At 52.4% G+C, this 24,042-nt stretch overlaps 1 protein-coding gene across 6 annotated transcripts in view; it reads right to left on the reverse strand.

The window, feature by feature from the left end:
* Positions 1–24,042, reverse strand: part of MYO7A (myosin VIIA) — an 89,112-nt gene that overhangs the window by 60,482 nt on the left and 4,588 nt on the right. For 3 of the 6 annotated variants that reach the window (XM_078340150.1, XM_035265342.3, XM_078340149.1), the window contains exons 1-4: positions 17,260–17,421; positions 12,908–13,021; positions 7,885–8,037; positions 89–273 (exon numbers count right to left, since the gene is read on the reverse strand). In XM_078340150.1, coding sequence (XP_078196276.1) covers positions 89–273; positions 7,885–8,037; positions 12,908–13,021; positions 17,260–17,367 — 560 coding nt within the window. In that variant the 5' untranslated portion in view covers positions 17,368–17,421. Of the gene's footprint in view, positions 1–88; positions 274–7,884; positions 8,038–12,907; positions 13,022–17,259; positions 17,422–24,042 lie in introns of those variants that run through there. The other 3 variants (XM_035265344.3, XM_078340151.1, XM_078340152.1) reach the window with 3 other exon arrangements.

A 24,042-nucleotide genomic window follows, 5' to 3' on the forward strand; every position in this document is an offset into this window, starting at 1 on the left:
AGCACAGGCAATCCCTAGAGGTATTATCAGGAGAGCTGGAGCTCTAGGTCCTAAGCCTGGAGCTCCACCCAGGTGCTGGGCTGCCCACCTGATGATGCAGCACTGGTCACGGCTGTTGCGTTTCATGTTGAAGTAGCAGTTGTCAGCGATGGCAAAGATGTGGGGGGGCATCTCCCCAATCTTCTTGTTGGTATACTGGCGGATGTGCTCTGGTGAGTAGATGGAAAGCAGCTGGTAGGGGTTCACAGCCACCAGGATGGAGCCTGTGTACGTCTGCGGGCAGCAAGAGATAGGGAGCTTGCTGATTCCGTGTGGGAGACTGTGACTGTAGAAAGCTCTTGGGCTCTGCCCTGCTCTGGTGCTCTGGAGGGAAGAGCCCTGGCTTTGGAGTCATGTGGATGGACCTGGGGCCAGAATTCAGCCTCCTTAGGAGCTGGGGCAGGGCTTCCATCCAGCACTGGTTCTGGCTTGGAGTTAGTGCTCAGTGACATTTGATGAAGAGGGAGGTGGAGTCTCTAAGCCTCCTTCTCTTTAACTGTGAAATGAGTGTAACTGTGAAGATTAAAGAAGTGATATCTTCTAAGATTCACAGCACACAGTGGGTACTCTGCAAATGTTGGCTCCCATCATCGCCGCCAGGCTCTGCATCGCAAACTTTTGGAGTGAAATTAATCAGCGGGACCAGTCCAGGGGAGGCCAGGTTGGTGAAAGAGAGGGATGTGGGAAACGAGCTATAAAGAGCTGGGGTAAGTGGTGGGGACTGAGTGGGCCATACTCTCTGCAGCACTGCCCCAGGACAGAGGGAGACGTTGTGCTCTGGGGGACAGAGCACCTCCAGCCATCCTGGGCAGCTCAGGCAAACGGGCCAGGTACACCTCAGAGAGCCTTCAGTGGGGTTCTCTACTTGGGCTCCTCTGTTGTCTGTAGGCAAGGCTTCCTATGTGGGCTTGGGGTCCTGCCACAGGGGACAGCAGCCTGGCCCTCCTGCCACCAGAGCAGGGTGAGGCACTCAGGGTTACTTCTCCCTCCTCCCACCCCATGCCTCAAGCTTAAAAAGTTCAGGCAGGCCTAGACCGTAATTGGCAGTGGATGTATTGATATCTGGGGCCTGGAGAAGCTGAAGAAAAATGTACAGGGGAGGTGACAGCCCACCCTCCCATTCACAGCAGAGCTGCAGGCAGCCCCAGCAGTCTCAACCTACGATGGCCATGCAGGGAGAGTGTGGCTGCAGGCACCGCATGGTGGGGGAAATGGCCACCCTGGGGTCAGGTGGGGCCAAGATGCAGGCTCCAATCCTGGCCTTAGCTGGCCTACACCAGGAGACTTGGCCAGAAATTGCCCTTCTCTGGGCCCAGGAAGACCTTCCTTTCCCACCTAAGCCTCTTCTTCCAAGCAGCCCATGGAGAGAAGCACTCAAGCCTCACTGTGCTGGTCCACTAACTTCCACAAGGGCCAAGCAGGAAGAGCTGGGGTGGGGTGGGGGCGGGAGGCTAGCGGGGAGCAGCCAGGCCAAGTGGACAGCCAAATAAGACCTGAGCTGGAGCCGGCTCTCTGTGCCACACTCACCCACCCTCTGCAGCTTGTCTGAGGTTGCAAAGTGCAGAGCAGAAGAAAAGGAAGCTGGTCAGTGGGGAACAGGGGCAATAGCAGCATTCTCCACGAACAGCACCCACATGGCCCAGTACCAGCGGACCCCTAGCCCCCCAAGCCCTGCCCTAGGACCCCTCAGCCACCATCCCCTAGAGCTCGGCCCTGCCCAGCCCGTGGAAACCGGCTAGATACTAGTGGGAACCTGCACCAGACTAGGAACCAGCCACAAAGAATGTCCCTTTGACAAACCTCAGTTTGCTCATTTGTAAAAGGGGAGGTTAATACCCACCTCCCTCAGCTGTTGTACAGGCTAAAGGGCAAAGGCATAACTTTTACCAGGTGCTTGGTACATTAGCACTACCTTCCTTTCTTTCTTTTGAGGCAGAGTCTCGCTCTGTCACCCAGGCTGGGTGCAGTGGCTCAATCTCGGTTCACTGCAACTTCCATCTCCTGGGTTCATGCGATTCTCCTGCCTCAGCCTCCCGAGTAGCTGGGATTCCAGGCATGTGCCACCACGTCCAGCTAAACTTTCTTTTTGATTTCTTCTTAATAATGTGATGATCAGCCGTCTGGCTGGTGATCCCCACACAGCACAGGCTGATGCTATGCAGTCATCCAATCACCCTTTACTGAGACACCCAGGGTGACTGGGGTGTGAGGTTCCTGACGGAGGCACCTAGATCTCATGTGGTAGGGGTGTAGTGGAGGGAGAGCCAGGCGGCCCACCCATGGGTAGCGAGCATAGATTATGGAAGGGCATGACATTTGGGAGGTTTGCTGGTGAAAGGTCACGCTGGCAGTTGTGGAGGATGAATGGCAGTCACCCAGGCTGGAGGCAGAGGCTGATTCGGACCTAATGAACCAGCCTCCAGGAGGAAGTCAGAGCCCAGTGGAGGGAGGCCCTGGGAGCAGGCTCTGTGGCCATGTTCAGGGCATGGGCAGTCCAGAGAGGGACGTGGGGGATGCTGAGACACTATGAGAAGCTGTCCCAGGGCTGGGGCCAGGCCTGCCCCCACCCATGGCGCCCACGGCCTTCTCCACTCTGCCCACAGCCCAGAGGGCCCTCCTGTGCACAAACCCTTCAGCCCTGAGCCTCCTGATGTCCCCACTTGATGCCACCAGCACGTCCAAACCAGAGCTCCCCATTCCCTCCAACCCTGCTCTCTCCAGCCTTACCTACTCGACCAACAGCACCACCACAGGGCAGGAACCCAGGGAGCCCATGGATGCCCCTCTCTCCTACCATGCCCACTCTCCATCTGCATTCCACCTCCCTGGCCAGGCCACCCTCATTTCTCAGCAGTATACTGCAGGTGCCTCCCCACCAGGCTCCCAGCTTCCACACTCACCCCCCGCAACAATCCTTTCTCCACTTGGAGCCATGCAGGCTTTAAAAATCTAATCATGTCACCCCTTGCTGAAAACCCTCCTTCAGTTTCCCACGGCCTCAGGACAAAGTCCAAATCCTTTTCCTGCCCACAAGGCCCCCAAGCCCTGGTCCCTGTCATCCTCGTCAACCTCATCCCACAACCAAGAGGCTCCGGTCATATGAAACTTTCAGTTAAAAGCATCACACTCAATCCCTGCCATCTCAGACCAGGGACACACTTCCCCTACCCCTTCACCCAGATAATTCCTTCTCATCCTTCAGTTCCAAGCTGAGATGATGCCTCCTCCAGGAAACCAGGCACCTTCCTGTACAATCATCAAACCCACAGGTCTCCTTCAGTGTGCCCACCTGACTCCTCTACAGCCCCAGTTCAAGGCCTCCTTCTCCCAAGGCCTAGCACCATGCATGGCACATAGGAGATGCTCAGCAACGTTTGCTGAGTGGCCAAAAGAGCAACTACCTCCGTGGGCGGGGAAGTACTGGGTGAACAGCATCTACTGGCAGCCACAGCAACCAGCAGAGAAGGCAGTGAGGGGGACAGGTCTGTCCGCAGCACTGAGGCAGCCCCAGCCATGCTGGGGGAGGTGGCCGGGAAGGGTGGCCGGGAGGCAGCCAGTGGAAAATCACAGAGCAGCATGGAGGGATGCTGTCATCTGTGCAGAACAAAATGAATAATTTTGTATATATGTATGTATTTATCTACCTAGCTGCATCGCTAACTACGAAATAAATAATAGAAATGAGGCCTCTTTCCTCAGTGAGGATTCTCTCCAGAAAGAGGGTGAGGTCGAGGGCAAGGGCGAGGGTGAGGGCAAGGGTGAGCCCTCTTGGGTCCCAAACTTTGCAGTTACCACTCTGTCACCCTTTTACTCCTCAGAAGGCCTGTAGAGGTCATATCCCCACTTTGCAGATGAGAGAAGTGAGCCTCCAGGAAGGGGAGAGACTTGCCAAGGTCACATAGCAGATGTATGGGGAGTAGTGAGATGAATGAGAAACCCTGGCACCAGCGCCCCAGCTCTGGCCTCTCCACCTGGGCTTTCCCAAACCCCAGGAATGCACCCACGGGACTGGCAGAGCCAGTAGCAGGGGTCTCCGGAAGAGGAGGCTGGCCACCACTGGCAGCAAGACCCTGGCCCTCTCCAGGTCTCAGTGCCCATTGGTCCTCCAAGGCCTTAGCCCTGCTCCCTGCACCCTCTGGCCTCTCTCTCTGCCTCTAAGGGTTCAGGTTGGTAGAGAATGAATGCCCAGGCCTCTTGTCCAAATCTCTAGTAGTAAAACCTGGCCTGTGGAGCTACAGGTTTGGTGGGGAGAGAGAAGGACTTTCCCCAAAACAGGGATACAGCATATGTGGTCCCTAGGGGTCCCCAGGAGGAGCTCATGGAGCCTCTCTGAGGCCACAGAGATGCAGCAGGAATCAATTTCACCTCCTCCAGGAAGTGCCCAGGCCTGTCAGCTCTGGGGAGTTCATTGGCATTTAGCATGCCATGGAGAACACATCCTGGGATCCACAGGCCTTCCCAGAGTCATAGAGGTGCCCACTCCATGTAGTCTCCCTGCTGTGCTTGAGGAAAGGCTGAGGCCAGAGAGGGACAGGGACATCCCCAAGGCCATATGCTGACTGGACACCAGTCTCCCACCTCCCAGATGAAGGCTCCAGCCTCTGCTCAGCGTTTGGAGCCCTGGGTCCCCGCCAGCCCTGACACCTATGGTGGGGACAGTCCTTGCTCTCTGGGACCATGCAGTGAGGGTTGCTAAGTGTTCTCTGAGAGCCTTTCCCCATTCTGGAGTGCCTGGGGCTGATGTGTGGTCCTGGAGTACTCTCGGGCTCCTGAGGACAGGGAAGTTGGAGGCAGGCGAGCCCAGGACAGACAGTTGGGGACAGAGCATCCACCAGCCCAAGTCTGTGAGCTGGCCATGGTAATCAGAGGAAATCCTGAGTGCACGTGCTGTGCCCAGGGTAACCCAATCCATGAAGGGACATGTGGTTGCCATAGTTAGGGACAGGTACAGTTTCTGGGTGGGACAATGGCCCGGTTGCTTCTTCAAAGCCCTGCTCTAATCCTATCTCCTCCACCAAGTCACAGAATCATGAACTCAGAGTCAAGGAAACCTCTTTGAATCCTGCAGTTCTTGAGCATGGCTCTCCTGTCCAAGAGACACTGAGAATCTAAGGTCTGCAGGCTAATGGAGCTAAGGCCCTTCCAGGTGCCACACAGCTTGGTTTCCTGGCCTGGCATCCTAGACAAGGAGGCAGCTTAGACACCTGACTGGACTCCTACCCCATCCCTCCACAGGGGATGACCCTGCCTCCTCCCTCTCACCCAGAAAAGAAGTCAGAAAGGTTATGGTGAGAACTTCAAATGAGGCAAAGGGTTCAGATTTGGGGGCTTTCTGGAGAACCCATGAATCCCTGAAATTATTTTCTTTGAAACCCTCCCGGAGGATGTAACATCCAAGCCATCCTCTGCTGACCGCCCATGGGTCAGGTCACCACCCTCCTAATTTTACAAACGAGATTCACTGTGCCCATGGTGTCTGAAGCTTTTTCCTCCCCTCTCCCTTATGAATCCTGTTTTTGTCTTTGTTCCTCGATGCAGCTGACCTACCGACTCCCTCGCATGAGGCCGGGCTTACCTGCGCAGTGGCTGACCTGCATGAGCTATGCTGACACACTGGTCTGCAGGGGCCCTGGCGGGACAACTCCCATATTACCCAGCTCCTCCCCTGATACGGGGCCCCCCACCTCCTCCTCCTCCTGATGGGAGAGTGGGCCTTGGGTTCAGGCCTCGGCATCCGGACAATGACAAAGCATCGGCTCTGGTAGTGTCCCACAGGGAGGTGGACAGCCTCCCTGCTCACCTAAGGGTAGCACTGCCCAGGCCTGGGGCAGTGGCCACAGAGAACCCCAGGACCCACCAGTGGCCACTTGTCCTCCAGGGGGAGGAGCAAAAAGGGGTTGCCAAGAAGCGGGGTGCAGACACCAGTGGGTCCTTGTGAGATACAGCAGGTGGGTGTCCCTGCCCTGGCTCAAGTTCTAGCTCTTCCCCGCTGGCTAGGTAATGCTGACATCTGGAGGTACCCTCCATGCCCTGCCCCTCTGAGTGCAGGTGAGGCCTGACTGAGGAACAGAGTGAGAGGGGCTTCATCAGAGCTAGAGGGCTCCCTGCAAAAGTCACTTCCTGTGCCCAAACAATGGATGGCAAGAACCCACATGCAGTCTCTCCTCTGGAGCCTGACCTAGAGTCAGACAGTGGCTGAGGACCTCTCTGGCAGCTGAAGGGCCATAATTCCAGGGCTTCTGAGAGGGACTGGACCTCTGGCCCTGAGAGCTGCTTGCTGTGATTCTTCAGTGACAACACCTGGAGCTCTCTGAGACTTTTCCAGCCTGGGCCCTGGCACCCCTTCATGGTCCTGACAACCTGAGGGACACTGTGTCTGCTGATCACTCTCCAGCATGGCCCTGCCTCCAGCATCTATTCACACAGTGCCTCCTCCTGAATGCCAACTCTACCAGCCAATCTCTCCCACCTCCAGAAGCTTAACCACAACTCCTGCAGACCCCGTATCTCCCCGAGTAATGCCCCTATTACCAGCCTTCCCTGGGCCTGAGCCTGAGACAATCAGGCTGGCCCTGCCTTGGGGGTCCCGCCTGCCCCCTGCTGGGGGCTGCACGTCCTTGGCTGCCTTTGTCCTTAGGCTGCTGGAGAATGGGGCTGGGTCAGAGGCAGGCAATGACCCCAGCACGGCACATCTCTGGGCCTGGCTAAACCTTGTGGAGCCTCAGTTTCCCTGTCTGCAACTGGGCTATTGGGTTAGAGCAGCAGTTCTCAGAGTGTGGACCAAAGACCCCTAGGGGGTCCAAGACCCTTGCAGGAAGTCTGCAAAGACAACTACACATCTGAGGCCAGATTTTCTTCCTACACTTCAGCCAAAACATCACATCAGAATGGACGTGAAGCAGAGATGAGAATCCGGTTGGCTTTATTAGGCCAGACATTAAAGAGATTTGAAAAAACCTGTAAAACAATGCTACTCTCCTCATCATTATTTTTTTATTTTGGGAAATGTAGTCATTTTTAGTAAAAATGTTGTTTATATTATCTTATAACGGATTTATTATGGTTACTCTTAAAAAATTAATAAATATTTCTATATGTCTCTGTTTTAATTTTTAATATGGGAAATATCAATAGATATAACCCAGTATACAAAAGTCCTTTGGGATCCTCAATAATTTTTAAGAACATAAAGGCTTCCTGTGACCAAAAAGTGTGAGAACCTCTAGAGTAAATGATCTCCACAGATCCTTCTTTTTTTGCTCTTCTTTGACCTCAATCTCTTGAAATCTGCTCTGTCCTTTCTGAAGAAGACGTCTTTATTTGTCCTCTTGAGTCTGAAGCGGGAGGATAGTGGTGTGTGTGTGTCTCTAATATCAAGGTTTGGCGGGTGGAGGAACAGAGCATGTTCCCTCCTTTAGCACCCTCCTAAGGATATTCATCTATCCATATCCATCCTCTCTTGGCCCTGAGACCTGATGGCAGATCCCGGTCCCTTAGCAAACACCCAGCCTGTGCCTGGGCAAACACCTGTGCCTGGGCAAAGCATCAAGCCTCTCACTGACTCCTCCCTGGCCTCCCAGTGGTTTCAAGGCCTAGAGAGGCACATGAAAACTGTGTAGTACCAACCGCTCCCCTCCCCAACCACAGACCACACAAGCCACGGCCTAAGAGGACAAGCCCCCTCGCTGGGCGGCTGCGCACAGGTGAGCCTCAGCAGGGGCCCCGGGGTCCAACTGTATAGCGGGCAAAGTCTTAAGAGGCGGGGACCCTGGCAGAGAGGGCGCGGCCGGAGGCGAGGTGGGCGGGGCGGGGGCAGGACAAGCTGGAGGGTGGGGCGGCACTCACGTAAATGAGGTGGTCCCGATAGCGGATGAGCAGGTTACGCAAGATGCCCGCCTCGTTGAGGTCCCCCAGGCGGATCATGTCCTCCACGCCGTGGACCGACGTGGGGTGCATAGGCTTGATGTGTGTGGCGTTTTGCGGGGAGATCCAGTGATCCTGCAGGGAGCCAGCGACCAACGTCAGGGCGCTCACCCGGGGCCCAGGCAGAGCACTGCAGGGGAAGGGGCGGGGTTGGGGGTGCAGATCGGGAGCGCAGGGTCTATGCCAACTCCGGTAAGGGCCTCGTCTATGCCAACCCCGGTAAGGGCCAAACACCATCAATTCTAACAGGGTTAAGTCACCTCCACCCTTCAAGGATGGCTCCTTCTCTTAGGGGAGTCTCTTGAAAATCTAAGAGGTGGGCAGGGCAGGGATTTTGGCCCTACTTGACTGCTGTCAGTAAGGGGATGAGAGTCCCCCAGGCCCTTTGCAAGATGCAAAGGTAGACAGACTTGGTCTCAAATTCAGATTCCAGAAAAAAAAAAAGCCATTAAAAAGTGATTTCAGACAGTGTCAAGAATACCCCAACAAGTGTATGTGGTGGAGAGTCATGGGGCAGCTGCTTGAGATGGGGTGGTCACCATCCCTCCGAGGAGGTGGCATATGAGCTGAGGCACGAAGGAAGAGAAAGAGACCACCGTAAAAAAGATTGGGGGAGGGGGCGGAGGCTCCAGGCCCAGGGAACAGCAAAGCAATGCCTCAGGCTGCAAAGGCTTGGCATGTTCAAGGGAAAGCCAGAAGGCAGAGCAGTAGCAGCGGTGATGGGGAGAAGTGGACCCACCCAGGAGGTATTTCCTGGGGCTTGCTGACGACCTATGGGAGCAAAGGGCATGAACTCTCCAGACCTGTGAGCTGAAGTGGAGGACACAGGTTGGCTGCCTAGCTCTCCCTACTCTGCAGTGTCCCTCAGCTGCCCTGCGGTGGCAGATGGGTGAGCATTTGGGAAGTGCACTGGCTCTTTCAACAAACTGGCAGAGCCCTGGTTTCCTCAGAGCACTGGGAGTCTCCCCACCCCTAGAGGGTCTCTGGCACCTTTGCACAATCTCAGACTCTCAGGGAAGTGTGGCCACACAGCCCTCCCATCCACAAATGCCAGGACCCAGTAGCCTCAGGACCTGCCTTTTGGGGGAAAAGGGGACCTTTCTGCCACCTCCCAGCTCATGCTCTGAGTCTTGCTGGGCAGATGTGATGTACACACCATGTCCCCCACACCTGCCCCTCCTCTGGGTCCCTTCTGGCGTAGCCAACCCCAACAGCTGGACACTAGCACAAATCTGGACATCAGCTCCCCCCAGTACCACCCCAGTTCAACAGGTCACCCAGTCCTGCCCATTCAACCCTCTAAAAGGCTGCTGAGTGGACAGTGCCACCCTCAAGCCCACACCCTGATCGAGACCACTGTCTCACTGGCCCAGCCCCAGCCTCTTGCTGTCCCCACCTTACCTCCACCTCTCCCATTCAACTCCTCATCCCCTGGGCCTTTCCTCAGGCACCCTCTTGACCCTGTCACTCTGGGGCTGTCAGCCCTTCCCTGACTCCCCCGGGTTCCTCATTGGCATCAAGGGCCAGCATGAGCTGGACGAAGGGACCCCCTAGTCTCCATTCCAGCTAGCCCCAGTACTTCCTAATTGGAGAACATGGCTTCCATGCCCCCAGAGGCCTCTGTGACTTCACTCCACTGTTCCCTCTACCTTCTTTCTCCTCAGCCTTTGAGACTTGGCTCAGAGGTTTCCCAGTTTCTGAAGCCTCCCCTGAGATTTCGAGCCACCCTCACACGCCCCACCTGTGTGGTCACCCTGCCCCCAGGGCCACACCTCAGGCCTCACACAGGGGCGGGGCAGGGAGCCTCTGATGGGAAAGACAGCTGCCTGGTGACTGCAGGGGACCAGGTCTGAATGAGAGGCAGAAGTCATTCATGGAGAGATCCCAGAGGTCCCCCATTCCAGCCCCCTCACTTCACAGGAGAAAACAGGCTCAGAGGAGGGTGGCAGCCTGCCCAGGCCCTCGGGGAGATCAAGGGCTGTGCTGAGCAGAGCCCCCACCCCAGTTTCCCTGACACTCCACGGCACTTCTGGACCAGCAGTGCTTTAGCACACGGCAGGCTCTCACGCAGCCTCCCCAGGATAAGGGGGCAGGTGCTGATGTTGGGAAACTTGCCTGGACTTTCCAGTCCTGTGTGGAACATTCCTCCCTCCCAGGCACCCTATTTCTTATACAAGCTGATCCCATTGGAAAATCTACCCCCCCCCCCGAACTGTCCCAGCTCCCTGCCTCTATCCTAGACCCCAGTGTGGACAGGAGGGGACAGAGCCCCTGGGCAGGCTGTCTGCCATCTCCACTTGACCCCAGCCTCAGATCCCCACCTCCCTCCCCATGATAGTTCAGCACACAGGTGGACAGTGCTCAGCTATGGCATGACTCCGGACCCGGAACACATCAGTTTACCCTCCTGAGCCTCCACGCCCTGAGTTGTGAAATGGGAATGAGAGCAAGGATCCCTTCTTCCCAAGGGTGTCGCAAGAATTGATGGATGTGATCACGACCACCCTTTGTGGACAGCTTCCTCCCGCCGCGTCTGTAGAGTGCTGGTGACATGCTCAGCCAGTGCTGGCCATTGTCACCTACTGCCTTTTGATTTACACTTGCCCCTCCAACATCCCTAGCAGAGAATCACTGACCCCATTTAACAGTGATGAGTCAGACTCAAGAGGTAAAATGACTTGCCCAGTTAGGAGGCAGAGCTGCTCTACCCACTGTTTCCTGCATGGGAAGACTCCCAACAGAGGCCAGCACCCCGCAGGTCAAGGTCCACAGGAACCTACCAGGGGCCAAAGTGTAACCAGGGCGGTAGCTGAGGCCTGGCCCTGAAGGAATGCCAGCAACTGGGGGAGGGGAACACTGTCAATTCAGGGACTAGGGATGCCTTTGGGAAAGAGTTGGCCTTGGATTGAGCAAGGAGAACGTGCTCCCTAGAGGACAGGAAGGAGGGGTTTGTCTGGGAACAGAAATGGCTCAGACAAAGGCAAGATACCGGGGTTCCAGTAGGGACTGGAACCATAATCTTTCATTCATCACTCAGTGAATCTTTGCCAAGAGCCTTCCCAGGGCAGACCCTTTGATGAACTCTGGGAAACCAGATGGGACTGGTCTGGTTTCTGCTCTCAAGTTGCTGGGAGTGTGGGCAGACAGAGGGGTAAGAGACAACAGCCTGGAGTGGGGAAGGAGGGGATAGAATGGGGGTGGGAAAGGCTTGTAAAGGAGGGGTCTGGAAGCCCTGGGGGTCCAATGCCATGGATGCAAACCCCAGCCTCCCAAACTGCCCCTGCCAGCCAGTCATGCCCACCCCTCCTGCAGCTCCTACTCTCAGGGCGTGGGTGGGGGAGAAGCGGGAGGGGAGCCTTGGGATTCGATGACACAGAGTTACGGGACACCATCTGACATGCAATACGACCTAGGTGAAACTCAAGCCTGCAGACAGAGTCCCTGGTCCCCACCCTGGGGGCTCTGGGCAGGTTCACAGGCCGTCTGTGCTGCCAGCCAAGCTGTGCCTCCCCATCTGTGGCTGCACCCTCCCAGAAGCGTCCTAGAGGGCCCTAGAACCGGATCCTCCAGAACGATACAGCCCAGGGGCCAAAAAGGTGGTTAGCAGAACCTGAGCCCCAAAGTCACCACTGAGATAACACTGACACGGGAAATTCGTGCGTAGAAGACAGAGGTCCTGGGTTCTAATCCCAGCACCATCACTTACTAGCTGTGTGACTGGCTCCGTGGTCCCTCTGTGTGCCTTAGTTTCCTCATGGGATAACAATTCTTTCCCTCCCTGTCTTCCACAGATGACATGAGAGTTCCAAGACAGAACTTGGGTCAGAGGGCCTTGCAAACCCTGGGCAGGGGTGCACCTGAGGGCTGCAGGGATATCTGGGATGCTCCTGCCCACTCCACGTTGAGTACCTGGCCTCGAGGGTCCCAAGCTCCCCCCTCATCCCCAACACATCCTTGGTTTCAAGTCCCTGCACCCTCTTTCTCTTGACTCTCCTCCCTCAGTCCGGGAGGCTAAGACAGGGACTTAGTCCAATTCTATGCCTCCAGCCCCTGGCGCACCACTGGGCACAGCCCACATTATGGCAAAGCTGAATCTCCCCAGCTTCTCTGTATCCCTGCTAAGCTGCACCTGCATGCTCTGCACCCCATCTGCATATCCCCAGTGCCACACACACATGTGCACGCATGCTCAGAGGTACCTGGGGTTTCCCCAGGGTTCCTCACACGAACCAGCCACCTTCTCCAGGGCAGGACCCTGACTTCAGACCTCCTCTTCCCTCCCCAAGGCTCTACCATCACTGCCAAGCAAACTTACACTTCCGGAATTCCTTTCCTTCTGGGTCACAGATAAAGGGTTAATCTGTGAGATCAATTTCTGGGGCAGTGTCAAGGTGGACGGTGGATTCATGTGATGCCGGTAACCCAGCACAACAAGGCTGTGGGCATTCATCTAACTTTCAGATTAGCGCTTACTTCATTGAGGTATTCTACACGTGTGATCTCACTTAAGGGTCAACAGCCCTGTGAGATATTTATTATTATCCTCATTTTACAAAGAGGAAACTGAGGCTCAGAAGGGAAGGAGGCTTGGCGAAGGTTGCACAGCTAACTTGGACGAGATAAGATTTGAATGCAGTCCATCTGCCTGCAAAGCACCCCTGTGTCTGAGGAGTTCCTAGACTGCACTCCAACCCACCATACACATCTCTAACACCAGGCAGAGTGGACTGAGGTGTTTATGGAAACAGAACAGGTAGCCTGAGGCAGGCAGGGGGTTCCCTCTTGCTAGGGTGCTGAGGAATCATGGAGAGGAGCATCTGAGAGGCAGAAGTGGGAGCACAGGCACTTCGTCCAAATCCTTGAGATAATTTCCCTGCTTCAAGGCAGCTGTCAGCCTGTATCTTCCCCCAAGGCATGGGGCAGGAGGAAGGAGGACACTACTCACATTGCCTTCATCGTCCACCACCTGGATCTGCCCAGAGTCACAGAGCTTCACCACTGCCCCGATGGGCACATCGAACTCCTGCCCCGATCTCAGGTCCATCCACACATAGTCCCCCTGTGGGCAAGAGAGAATCCCAGGCCAGGTTAGCAGGGAGGGATCAGAGCCCCTTCCAGGCAGCCCTATATTCCTCTGCTACCACCAGAGGCTCTGGGCCAACCACAGAAGGGGGAAGAGAAGGGGACTCACACTTACTAGAAGCCTTCTGGAGCAGGGCAGGCCTTGAGCTGGGCATTTATGCAACGTCCTCAATCCCTCCTCTAGAGCTGCCATGTTCCCATTTTACAGATGAGTTAGCAGAGGCTCAGAGAGAGCCAAGGCCTCTCGAAGCCCAGCTCTTCCCATGGCTCTATAGCTTACATGTGTATGACAGATTCACTGGGGTATAGGCAGAAACGCCAGACCACTCAAACCACTTCCTCCCTGTGTAACATGAGGTGACACCAGAGAGCACCCAGACTGTGGGTGAATGCTGCAGCCTCCTTCACCTCCAGGGCCGATTTTCATCATCATTATGATAACGGGTTCCTCACAGGGACACCACTCCATGTTGGGCCCTAGATAAGAGTTCAGCCATGTTAGCTTCTGGCATGTGGGGAGAGCCCTGACCTTGGGGAAGGAAGTCGCTTTTGTGTCCCCTGCAGCATCTGGCCCAGGGCCTGGGCCTACTCACTCAGTAAGGGCTCATGAGAGCCAAACGTAAAACCCCAAGTCAGAGAAATGGACTGAGAACAACCACGTTCAGCACTGATGGATTCGACAAACATGTATCGACTACCTTCTGAGTACAAAGCACTGATTAATCTAAATGCTGGGGGTGAGCCGTGATTATGGAGTCTACATTCTAGTTAGAGGTGACAAACAACTGAGCAAATAGATCAGCACGATCACTTTGGATACCGGTGAGTGCTGTCAAGGGAACAAAAAAGCCAGTGGTGGAGAATGACGGAGCCAACCAACCTAGACCCAGTAGCCAATAAACCACTCCATGGAGGGAATCTCTGAGCTGACACCTGAAGGGTGACAAGCCACCAGCCTAGAGAAAAGCAGGGGACAGTAACCCTAGCATAGGCAGCAGCACGTGCAAAGGCCCTGCGGCAGGGAGGAACAGCCGGGAAGCAGGGCCTGATGAGCGAGAGGGAGCTCAGAGAAGTAGGCAGGGCCCAGAACACATAGGCCCTTTGTTGGCCGTGGTATACAAGTTTAGATTTTATTCCAATCCTAATAAAAGTATTCTTTTCTGGGTGGTACTCAAACTCCCTAGGGGTGTGGGAGAACTTAGACATTCTAATAAGAATATAACCTAATATCAAGTCACTAATAAAAATGTAGCCACTAATAAAACTGATCACAATGAAGTAAACCCATGGGAAGGTCCGACGGAATCTGTTCTGGGCTAGGAGTCAGGAGACTGGGTTTCAGGCCCTGCCTGGCCTTGGGTGAGTCGCTGAGCTCTTTGAACCTCAATTTCCACATTTCTCAGTGAAGGCTGGACTCAGTGAGTCTAAGACCAACTCATTAGTGTTTCAGCCTCATCTTGTTCCTATCAGAACCAGCTACAGTCATGCATTGTTTAACATCACAGATAAGTTCTGTGCAAACATCATGGAGCCATCGAGTGTCCTTCACAAACCTGGACGGTGCAGCCCACTACACACCTGGGCTGGATGGGGCGGCCGCTTGCTCCTGGGCTACAAACCTGTACAACCTGCTACTGTACTAAATACTACAGGGAACGTATTTGTGTGTAAACATATCTAAACATACACATAAAAGGTACAGTAGAATATGCCACTGTAGGCTTATGGGACCACTGCCATCTTCCAGCCACAGCTGGCCCTGTGGGTGCTCTCTTTATATGAAGAGGAGGTTGGCACATGATAGACTCAGGCTCGTCCCAAACACAAGCTTCCTCCCAGAAAAAGTAAGAAAAATTGGAGAGGCTTGGGAGTGGAAGAGAACTCTTTACTGAGCATTTGATGAGGGCCTGGGCTCCACAGGCTGCACCCCATAAACCGCCCCGTGTAATCCTCACAACTGCTTGAGACCCAAGCCCCAGCTACACTCCCTGACCCTGGGCTTACCCCTGACAGCCACCCCACACTGGGTCTGCTCCCCTTCCCCAATGGTTTGGAGCTCCCCAGGGTGGGGCTTGGTCTGAGTCCCTCATCTGTGGCTCCCCAGAGCCAAGCACAGAGCAGGCAGGCCTCAGTGAGAGAGAAGAGGTGAGGAGCGTGAGGAGCGCATGTGGGCAACAGCGCATGGCCAGGGGACTGTCTCCAATTTCTCTCCTCAAAGAGGTCAAGAAAAGTGCCCAGGGTCATACAGCTATTTTATGGCAGAGCCAGGACCGAAGCCCAGGTCTGACAAACCCCAAATCCAGGGCTTTTTCCTGACATTCCCCAGGCCCAGCCCCACGCGAAGCTCAGTGAGCAAAACAGGAAGCACTGAGAGGGTCCTTGCCCCAGAAGACTGGTGGGTCTCTGAAGCAAGCTGGAAACTTAGGCTGAGGGCAGCTGGAAGGCACGGGTCTCTCTGAGCCACCTGTAATCCCCAGCCCAGTGCAGAGTCTAGCACACAGAAAATGTTTTCCCTGAGAGAACATAAAATAACCAAAATCAAAAAAGCTTCATGTCAGCAGGAAATGGAGATTCTGAGAAGCTGAGTGAGGCCCTCGGGCCATACAGCAAGCAAACGTGACTAGAACTCTTCTTACCTAGGGCTGTCACCAAGAGGGCAGTGACCAAACTATCTCTATTCTAGGTCAGACTTGAGGAAACAGTTTCACAAGGCAGGGGAGAGACTTCAGGGAGAATTCTGGGGTCTTAGGACTTCTCTTAGGACATCGGAATGCAGGCAGGTTGTTAGGATCCTCATTTTACAGATGAGGAAAGTGAGGGGCAAAAAAAACCCAAAAAAAACAAGGAACCTGGCCACAGTTACTCATCAAATCCGTGACTGACAGGATTGTTAGCCTCTGGAGGATACAGCCAGGACCAAAACCAGGGTGGGGTAGGAGTCACTGGCTCAGAGGGAGAAGGAAGAGAGGAAGGAACCCACAAAAGAAGATGAAGCTTCATTTCGGGGCAGGAGGAAGGTAAGGAAGTGGAACCGGGCTCCGGGTAGAACCCCGCCACCCCCATGGCTAGCCCCAGGCAGCCCCTCACTGCATCTGGCCCCATTCCTACACCATGTTCCGTGACAACTGTACACACTGTGAGGGGTGCCTCACTTGGTCTCATTTTGAATGAAGATCTCGTTTGTGACATGGCACATGCCTCAGTGTGGCTGTGTAACATGGGACAAGTCCCAGCTTCTTGCCTGTCAAATATGTGACTGGGACAGAGGGTCTCCCAGGCCCTGCCAGCTATGCAGGCTTCCAGCTCCAGAGTCGTGACTTCCTAGAACAGATCTGTCCAAATGTTCTCAGGGGTACCCCAAAACCCCTGTGGGACCTCCCCCAAAGAAAGTCAGCACACACCCACAGTGAACACATAGGAGATCTAGCTTCTAGTCCCAGCTCTGCCACCAATGCTGTGTGTCTTTGAATGAGGCACTCAATCTCTCTGGGCCTCAGTTTTCAGCAGCCTTGAAATGGAAAGAGTCAGTGCATGCAAAGATGAGAGACCCATGATGTTGTTCCTTCTGTCTCCCCTCCTTCCTCCTAGGCATCAAGCCGGTCTCGGGCCAATGTTAACAATTCCCCATGGGGCCTTAGCCCTTTCTGCCTCTTCCTTTCTCTGGGACCAGGCCTGGGGTCAGTCTCTGTTTGTGGAGTGAAAAGGAATCTGTTTCAAGACATTTTGCCCCTCACTGTTTTCATGATCACTCTGCAACGTTGGTTTTATCCCCCCATTTTCACAGAAGGGAAATGTGAGCCAAGCGCCTTGCCAGTGTCTAGTTGCTAAGCATAGTTTGGGGAGGAGACTGGTGGGCCATGCTTTCCTTCTACCAGCAGTCAGCCAGTCCACAAACCAAGGCTGGGGTTCCTCCGTGCACCTGGAGGTGCTCCCTGCTCTGGACCCCAGCAAATGCAGGAGGCCCCTGCTCAGACCTGGCCTGCCTGGCTTGGGTTTCCCAGATGCAAAACCTCCCCTCCCGGCAAAGGGCAGCCGCGGCTAAGTTCCCACTGGGGGAGGTCAGAGCCGCAGGTGGCATCCTAGGGCCGCAGTCCATGCACACCCTGAAGCTTAGCGACCCTGTCTGTGGCCCACCCAGCTTCTAACAGGCGCGGAAACTGAGCCAGGGGCAGAGCGCCCTCCCCCTCCCCTCTCCCCTCCCTGCCAGGGCCTCACCGGCAGGACGGCGCAGGTCTTGAACGCCTGGTTCAGGCTGCGCACCAGCGCCCACTTGCCGGGCTGCGGGACTCGTGCAGTGTCAGCGGGGTCGGCGGGGGCCTCCATGGCGCGGCGACGGCGATGGCGACACTGCTCCGGCTCCCTAATTCACCTAATCCCGCGCGCGCCGCCCGCCCCGGAACCCTAAACCGGGCCATCTGCCGTAGGCCCATGGCAACCGCGGCTTAGGTGACGCCCGCGGGCGGGACGGCGAGGGGGCACCCGCGCAGCCCGGCCCCCTCTGTCTCGGTGGAACCCCCCACACCCCCACTTGGCGGGAATTCCAGGTGGCTTCCCTGGCACCGCGGTGGGGGCCCGGGATAAAGGTGGCGCCTGGCACCTTACCCCGACGGCAGCTTTGTAGAAAATCGCTGTGTTTTCTATGGAAGGAAACACGAGGATGTTGTGGAATGGAGCACGGTAAACTCAGGGAGTTTTTAAGACTAAACGGGTGATGCACCAAAAATATTTCTGGTTCCCTGGCTGCCTCTGGGGAGTGAGGGCAGATAAAAATTTTTCCTCTGGGCTAAGTTTGGGGAAAAGCCCCTGAAGAGCCTGTGTCCTCCTCCCCCAGCCCCCGAGGTCAAATAGCAGCCTAAGTCTATCCTGCAGAAGAGGCCTCAGAGGCCCTGTGGAGGGTCCCCTGCACTCTCCAGGACAGCTGAAATAACTGGATGACTCGAGCTCTCCCTGTAAAGAGCTGAGCTGCCCTCCTGTGTCCTGGCAGCCACACAGGGCTGGGCCCAGGAATGGATCCACCCTGGGCTGTGAGCCACAGGCCACCATCCCATCCCCAGGGCCAGGAAGGCCCAGGTCCTGAAACTCCCTCCAATTCCCTCCTTTTGCCTCACCCTGCCTGTCTTTGTCCTCCTCCCCTCTTGCCTCTTTTTCTCTTCTCAAGGTCTCCAGTCTGCATTTGTGGCCCTTGGCATTGTCTAGTATCCTGGAAGCCAACTTCCCCCTCAATAAATGAACAACAGCAGAGAGTGGGGGCCAGGCACTGGGGGGGATAACAAGGAAAAAGATGTGATGCCTCGCACAGGGGTCAGAGCCACCCAGAATGGGCCCAGTTCTACCCCACTCTGTGTCCCAGCCTTGGGGATCCAGGGCTCTGCCGCCCAGCACAAAGCTGACTGATCAGTGATTCCTACTCACTTCTTGTGACCTCTTGGGGCCACTGATCTCAGGAGAGGTCCTTCTCCCAGTCAAGCCGAAAAGTCAAGCACACCTATCTCTCCCCGCCCACCTGCAAAACACTGGAACCGGACCCAGACGTCAGACACAAGGAAGTGCTGCTGGTGAGCTCCCAGGCATTCTCCCATGTGTCCATACAACCAACCTTCACTGAGTACAGGTTCACACTGAAGTACAGAGGATACTGTTAACAAGACATGTCCTCAGAGCTCCCAGCCTTGTGTGGTAGACAGACCCAGATGCAGATAAGGATGGTACCACCAGATGAGAGGCAGATCAGCCCTGGAAAGACAGGATAGCATGGCCGCTAAGAGTTTGGACCCTGGAGTCAGATGGCTTAGCTTCAATCCCAGCTCAGCCACTCACAAGCTGTGCTACCTTGGGCAAGTTCCTCAACCTCTACGATCCTTCCTTTCCTCATCTGTCAGGTGACAAAATAACAGTGCTTCCATGTGCTCATGAAGATTTAGCAGGTTAAGATACATAATGCACCTAGATTGCTGCCTGTTAGAGCAAATGTTATGTGAGTGCCAGTCATGGTTAGCAAAGGGAATCATATTAGGGGTGACAGCTAGGTTTTATAATTTTTTAGGCAGACATTAGGTAAAGGACATCCCAGGGAGAGTGAACAGCAAACTCAGAGAATCAGAGGAGAGAGGAAGAGCTCCTAAAGTAGGTCTGGTGGCTGGTGGCTGAAAAGAGGTCCCCTTGGGGAGACTCTGCAAGGCTTTAAGAGCCTGATCTTGTCTGGTTCCAGATAAGCTACTGAAAGCATCCCTGAGCTGGAGGAATAAGCCTTTTCTCCACAAGCGGCAAAGACAGAGGCTCTTGAAAGCAGCAACAGAGAGGCGACTCATTCTATGGAATGGAACACGGTAAACTCAGGGAGTTTTTAAGACTAAAACACATCCTTAATATAAGTCTTGGCTGATTCCTCATCAGAAACCATGGTGGCCAGAAGGCAGTAGGACGGCATATTTAAAATGATGAAAGAATTAAAAAGCTGTTGAGAACGATCCAAGATGGCTGATTGCTAACATCTCGGGATTGTAGCTCTCAGTGAAAGCACAGAGAATGAGAGGACGCCACACTTTCAGACAAATTTTTGTCGCTCATGGACCAGAAGATTCCCAGTGGAGGAGCCCCACTGGTTGCCAGCGTGACTCTTGTGGCCAACGTAGCAGTTTTGCCAGCGCCTTGGTGCAGCAGCTCTTGGTGCAGAGTAAACGGGACTGGTTCCCCTTCTGACCGACATTTGGAGCTCTGGGAAGGCAGAGTCGCCTATTATGGACTCAAGAAGGAAGCCAGACTGGAGATTCCTGGGCAGAAAAGCACCATCAGTCTTAACACTGCTGTTTTGGCCAGCGCAGTGGGTTGCTCAGATTTCGGCCCTGGGAATTAACAACTTGGACGTCCACTCAGAGACCTAATTTGAAAGTTGGTAATTACAAAGACGACAGGAGGATCAGCTTACAACAATGGGAAGAAACCAGCGTAAAAAGGCTGAGAATACTCAAAATCAGAATGCCTCTCCCTCTAAAGAGGATCACAGTTCCTCATCAACAAGGGAACAAGCCTTGATGGAGAACGAGGGCATCCCATTAACAGAATCAGGCTTCAGAAGATGGATAATAAGAAACTTCTGGCCGGGCACGGTGGCTCAAGCCTGTAATCCCAGCACTTTGGGAGGCCAAGGCGGGTGGATCACGAGGTCAAGAGATCGAGACCATCCTGGTCAACATGGTGAAACCCCGTCTCTACTAAAGATACAAAAAATTAGCTGGGCATGGTGGCGAGTGCCTGTAATCCGAGCTACTCAGGAGGCTGAGGCAGGAGAATTGCCCGAACCCAGGAGACGGAGGTTGAGGTGAGCCGAGATCGTGCCATTGCACTCCAGCCTGGGTAACAAGAGTGAAACTCCATCTCAAAAAAAAAAAAAAAAGAAACTTCTGTGAGTTAAAAGAACATGTTGTAGCCCAATGTAAAGAAACTAAGAACTTTTATAAAAGGTTTGACGAAATCCTAATGAGAATAGACAATTTAGAGAGGAATATAAGTGAATTAATGGAACTGAAGAATACAATACGGGAACTCCAAGAAGTATGCACAGGTTTAAACACTCGAATTGTTCAAGCAGAAGAAAGGATATCAGAGGTCAAAGTCCAACTTAATGAAATAAAACAAGAAGACAAGAATAGAGAAAAAAGGATAAAAAGGAATGAGCAAAGTCTCCAAGAAATATGGGACTATGTGAAAAGACCTAATTTATGTTTGATAGGTGTACCTGAATGTGACCAAGAGAATGAATCCAAGCTGGAAAATACTCTTCAGGATATTATTCAGGAAAACTTTCCCAACCTAGCAAAGCAGGACAATATTCAACCCCAGGTAATACAGAGAACACCACAAAGATATTCCTCAAGAAGAGCAACACCAAGGCACATAATCGTTAGATTCACCAGGGTTGAAATGAAGAGAAAATACTAAGGGCAGCCAGAGAGAAAGGTCAGGTTACCCACAAAGGGAAGCCTATCAGACTTACAGCAGATATCTCAGCAGAAACCCTACAAGCCAGAAGTGAGTGGTGGCCAATATTCAACATCCTTAGAGAACAGAATTTTCAGCCCAGAATTTCATATCCTGCCAAACTAAGCTTCACAACTGAAGGAAAAATAAAATCTTTTATGAACAAGGAAGTACTTAGAGATTTTATTACCACCAGGCCTGCTTTACAAGAGCTTCTGAAAGAAGCATTACACATAGAAAGAAACAACCAGTATTAGCCTTTCTAAAAATATACCAAAAAGTAAAGAGCATCAACATAAAGAAGAATTTACATCAACGAATGGATACAACAGCCAGTTAACATCAAATGGCAGTTACCCTAAATTTAAATTGACTAAATCCCCCAATCAAAAGACACAGCCAAAACCCAACGGTATGCTACATCCAGACCCATTTTACATACAAAGATACACAAAGACTCAAAACAAAGGGATGGAGAAAGATTAACCAACTAAATGGAGAGCAAAAATAAATAAATGAAAAGCAGGAGTTGCAATTCTCGCATCTGATAAAACAGATTTTAAAGCAACAAAGATATAGTGGTAAAAGGATCAATGCAACAATAAGAGCGAATGATCCTAACATCCAGACACATAAGAACTATAAAGAGATTTAGACTCAATGAGACAGAAAATTAATAAGGATATCCAGGACTTGAACTCAGATCCGGAACAAGTAAACTTAATAAACATTTATAGAGCTCTCCACTTTAAATGCACAAAATATACATTCTTATCAGTACCACATCACACCTACTCATAGGTTTAAATGAAATATTGATTGGCCCTTATTAATACCCATTTTTAGAATAAAGCAACATCCCTGTTCTCTCTCCCTCTTTTTCTTCCTATTTCTACCTCTCCATCACTCCTTTTTTTTTTTTTTCCTTCTCTCCTTTCAAAAAAAAAAGAACTGAGGCCTTTAGTCCAACAACCTGGAGGAACTGAAACCTCCAGCAACCTGTGAGTGACTCTGACAAATCCTCCTCCATCAATACTTTGGATATGACTGCAGCCCCAGCCAACATCCTGACTGCAACAGGAGGGACCTTGAGCCACAGACACCCAGCTAAATTGCACCCAAACTGCTTACCCACAGAAACTGTGTGATAAATTTTTTTTTTTTTAGACAGCGTTTTGCTCTTGTTGCCCAGGCTGGAGAGCAATGGTGTGATCTCCACTCACTGCAACCTCTGCCTCCAGGGTTCAAGTGATTCTCTTGTCTCAGTAGCTGTAATCCTGAGTAGCTGGGATTACAGGCATGTACCACCATGCTCAGCTAATTTTTTGTTGTTGTTCAATTTTTAGTAGAGATGGGGTTTCTCCATGTTGGTCAGGCTGGTCTCAAACTCCAGACTTCAGGTGTTCTGCCCACCTTGGCCTCCGAAAGTGCTGGGACAGGCATGAACCATCATGCCTGATCGATAGATATTTGTTTTAAAAAAATTAAAAAACTGTCAAGAAAAATGTGTGTATCTGCCATAACTATCCCTCACAGAGGATGGAGAAATAAAGACCTTCCCACATAAACAAAAGCTGAGGGAGTTTCTCACGAGTTGACCTGCCCTATAAGAAATCCTAACAATTAAAAGACATGGAACAACAATAAAACAAACAACACACTTCAAAAATGGGCATAGGCAGGAGTTTGAGGCTGCAGTGAGCTGTGATTTCCCCACTATACACCAGCCTGGGTGACAGAGCGAGACTGTGTCTCCAAAACAAGCAAACACAGACACAGGACTTACATAGACATTTCTCCAAAAAAGATATACAAAGAGACAAGAAGCATATGACAAGATGTTTAACATCAATTATCATTAGGGAAATGCAAATTAAAAACCACAAGGAAAGACACTGCACATCCATTAGGACGGCTATTACAAAAAAAAATAGGAAAGTATTGGCAAAGATGTGGAGATGATGGAACCCTTACGCACTGTGGGTGGGAATGTGCAATAATACAAATGTTGTGAAAACACTATGGCAGCTCCTAAAAAATTAAAATGAGAATTACCATATGGCCTAGCAATTCTACTTCTGGATATATACTCAAAAGAATTAAGAGCAGAATCTCAAGGAGATCTTTGCACATCTATGTTCAAAGCAGTATTAATTATAATAGCTAAAACATGGAAACCACTCAAGTATTCCTCAATAGATGAATGAGTAAACAATGTGTGGTACAAACATACATAAAATATTACTCAGCCTTAAAAAGGAAGAAAATTCTGACACATTCTATGAATACAACATGGATGAACCTTGAGGATATTATGCTAAGTGAAGTAAGCCATCGCCAAAAGACAAATAGTGTATAATTCCACTTATGTGAGATACCTAGAGTGGTCAAAATCAAAACCAGAAAGCAGAATAGTGGTTGCCAGAGGAGGCGGGGCAAGGGGAATGGGGAGTTATTACTTAATGGATAGAATGTTCATTTTACAAGATGAAAACAGTTGCAGAAATGGATAGTGGTGACGGTCACACAACATTATGAATGCATTTTATGCCACTAAACTATGCACTTAAAAGTGGTTAAATGGGGCCAGGATGGTGGCTCATACCTGTAACCCCAGCACTTTGGGAGGCTGAGGCAGGTGGATCACCTGAGGTCAGGAGTTTGAGACCAGCCTGACCAATATGGTGAAACCCTGTCTCTACTAAAAATACAGAAATTAGCTGAGCTTGGTGGCAGGGACCTGTAATCCCAGGTACTTAGGAGGCTGAGGCAGGAGAATCACTTGAACCTGGGAGACGGAAGTTGCAGAGAGCTGAGATCACACCACTGCTCTCCAGCCTGAGCAACAGAGGGAGACTCTGTCTCAAAAAAAATAAAATGGTTAAGTGGTAAATGTTGTTATATGTATTTTAAAACAATACAAAATTGGCAAAAAGAATTGGAGTACACTAGACAGTAATGCAAAGCCATACAAAAAAAAAAAAAAAAAAGAACACTGATAAAGGCACTTACACAGATAAA

Source organism: Callithrix jacchus, chromosome 10 (assembly GCF_049354715.1).
Source record: "Callithrix jacchus isolate 240 chromosome 10, calJac240_pri, whole genome shotgun sequence".
Classification (NCBI taxonomy): Eukaryota; Metazoa; Chordata; class Mammalia; order Primates; family Cebidae; genus Callithrix; species Callithrix jacchus.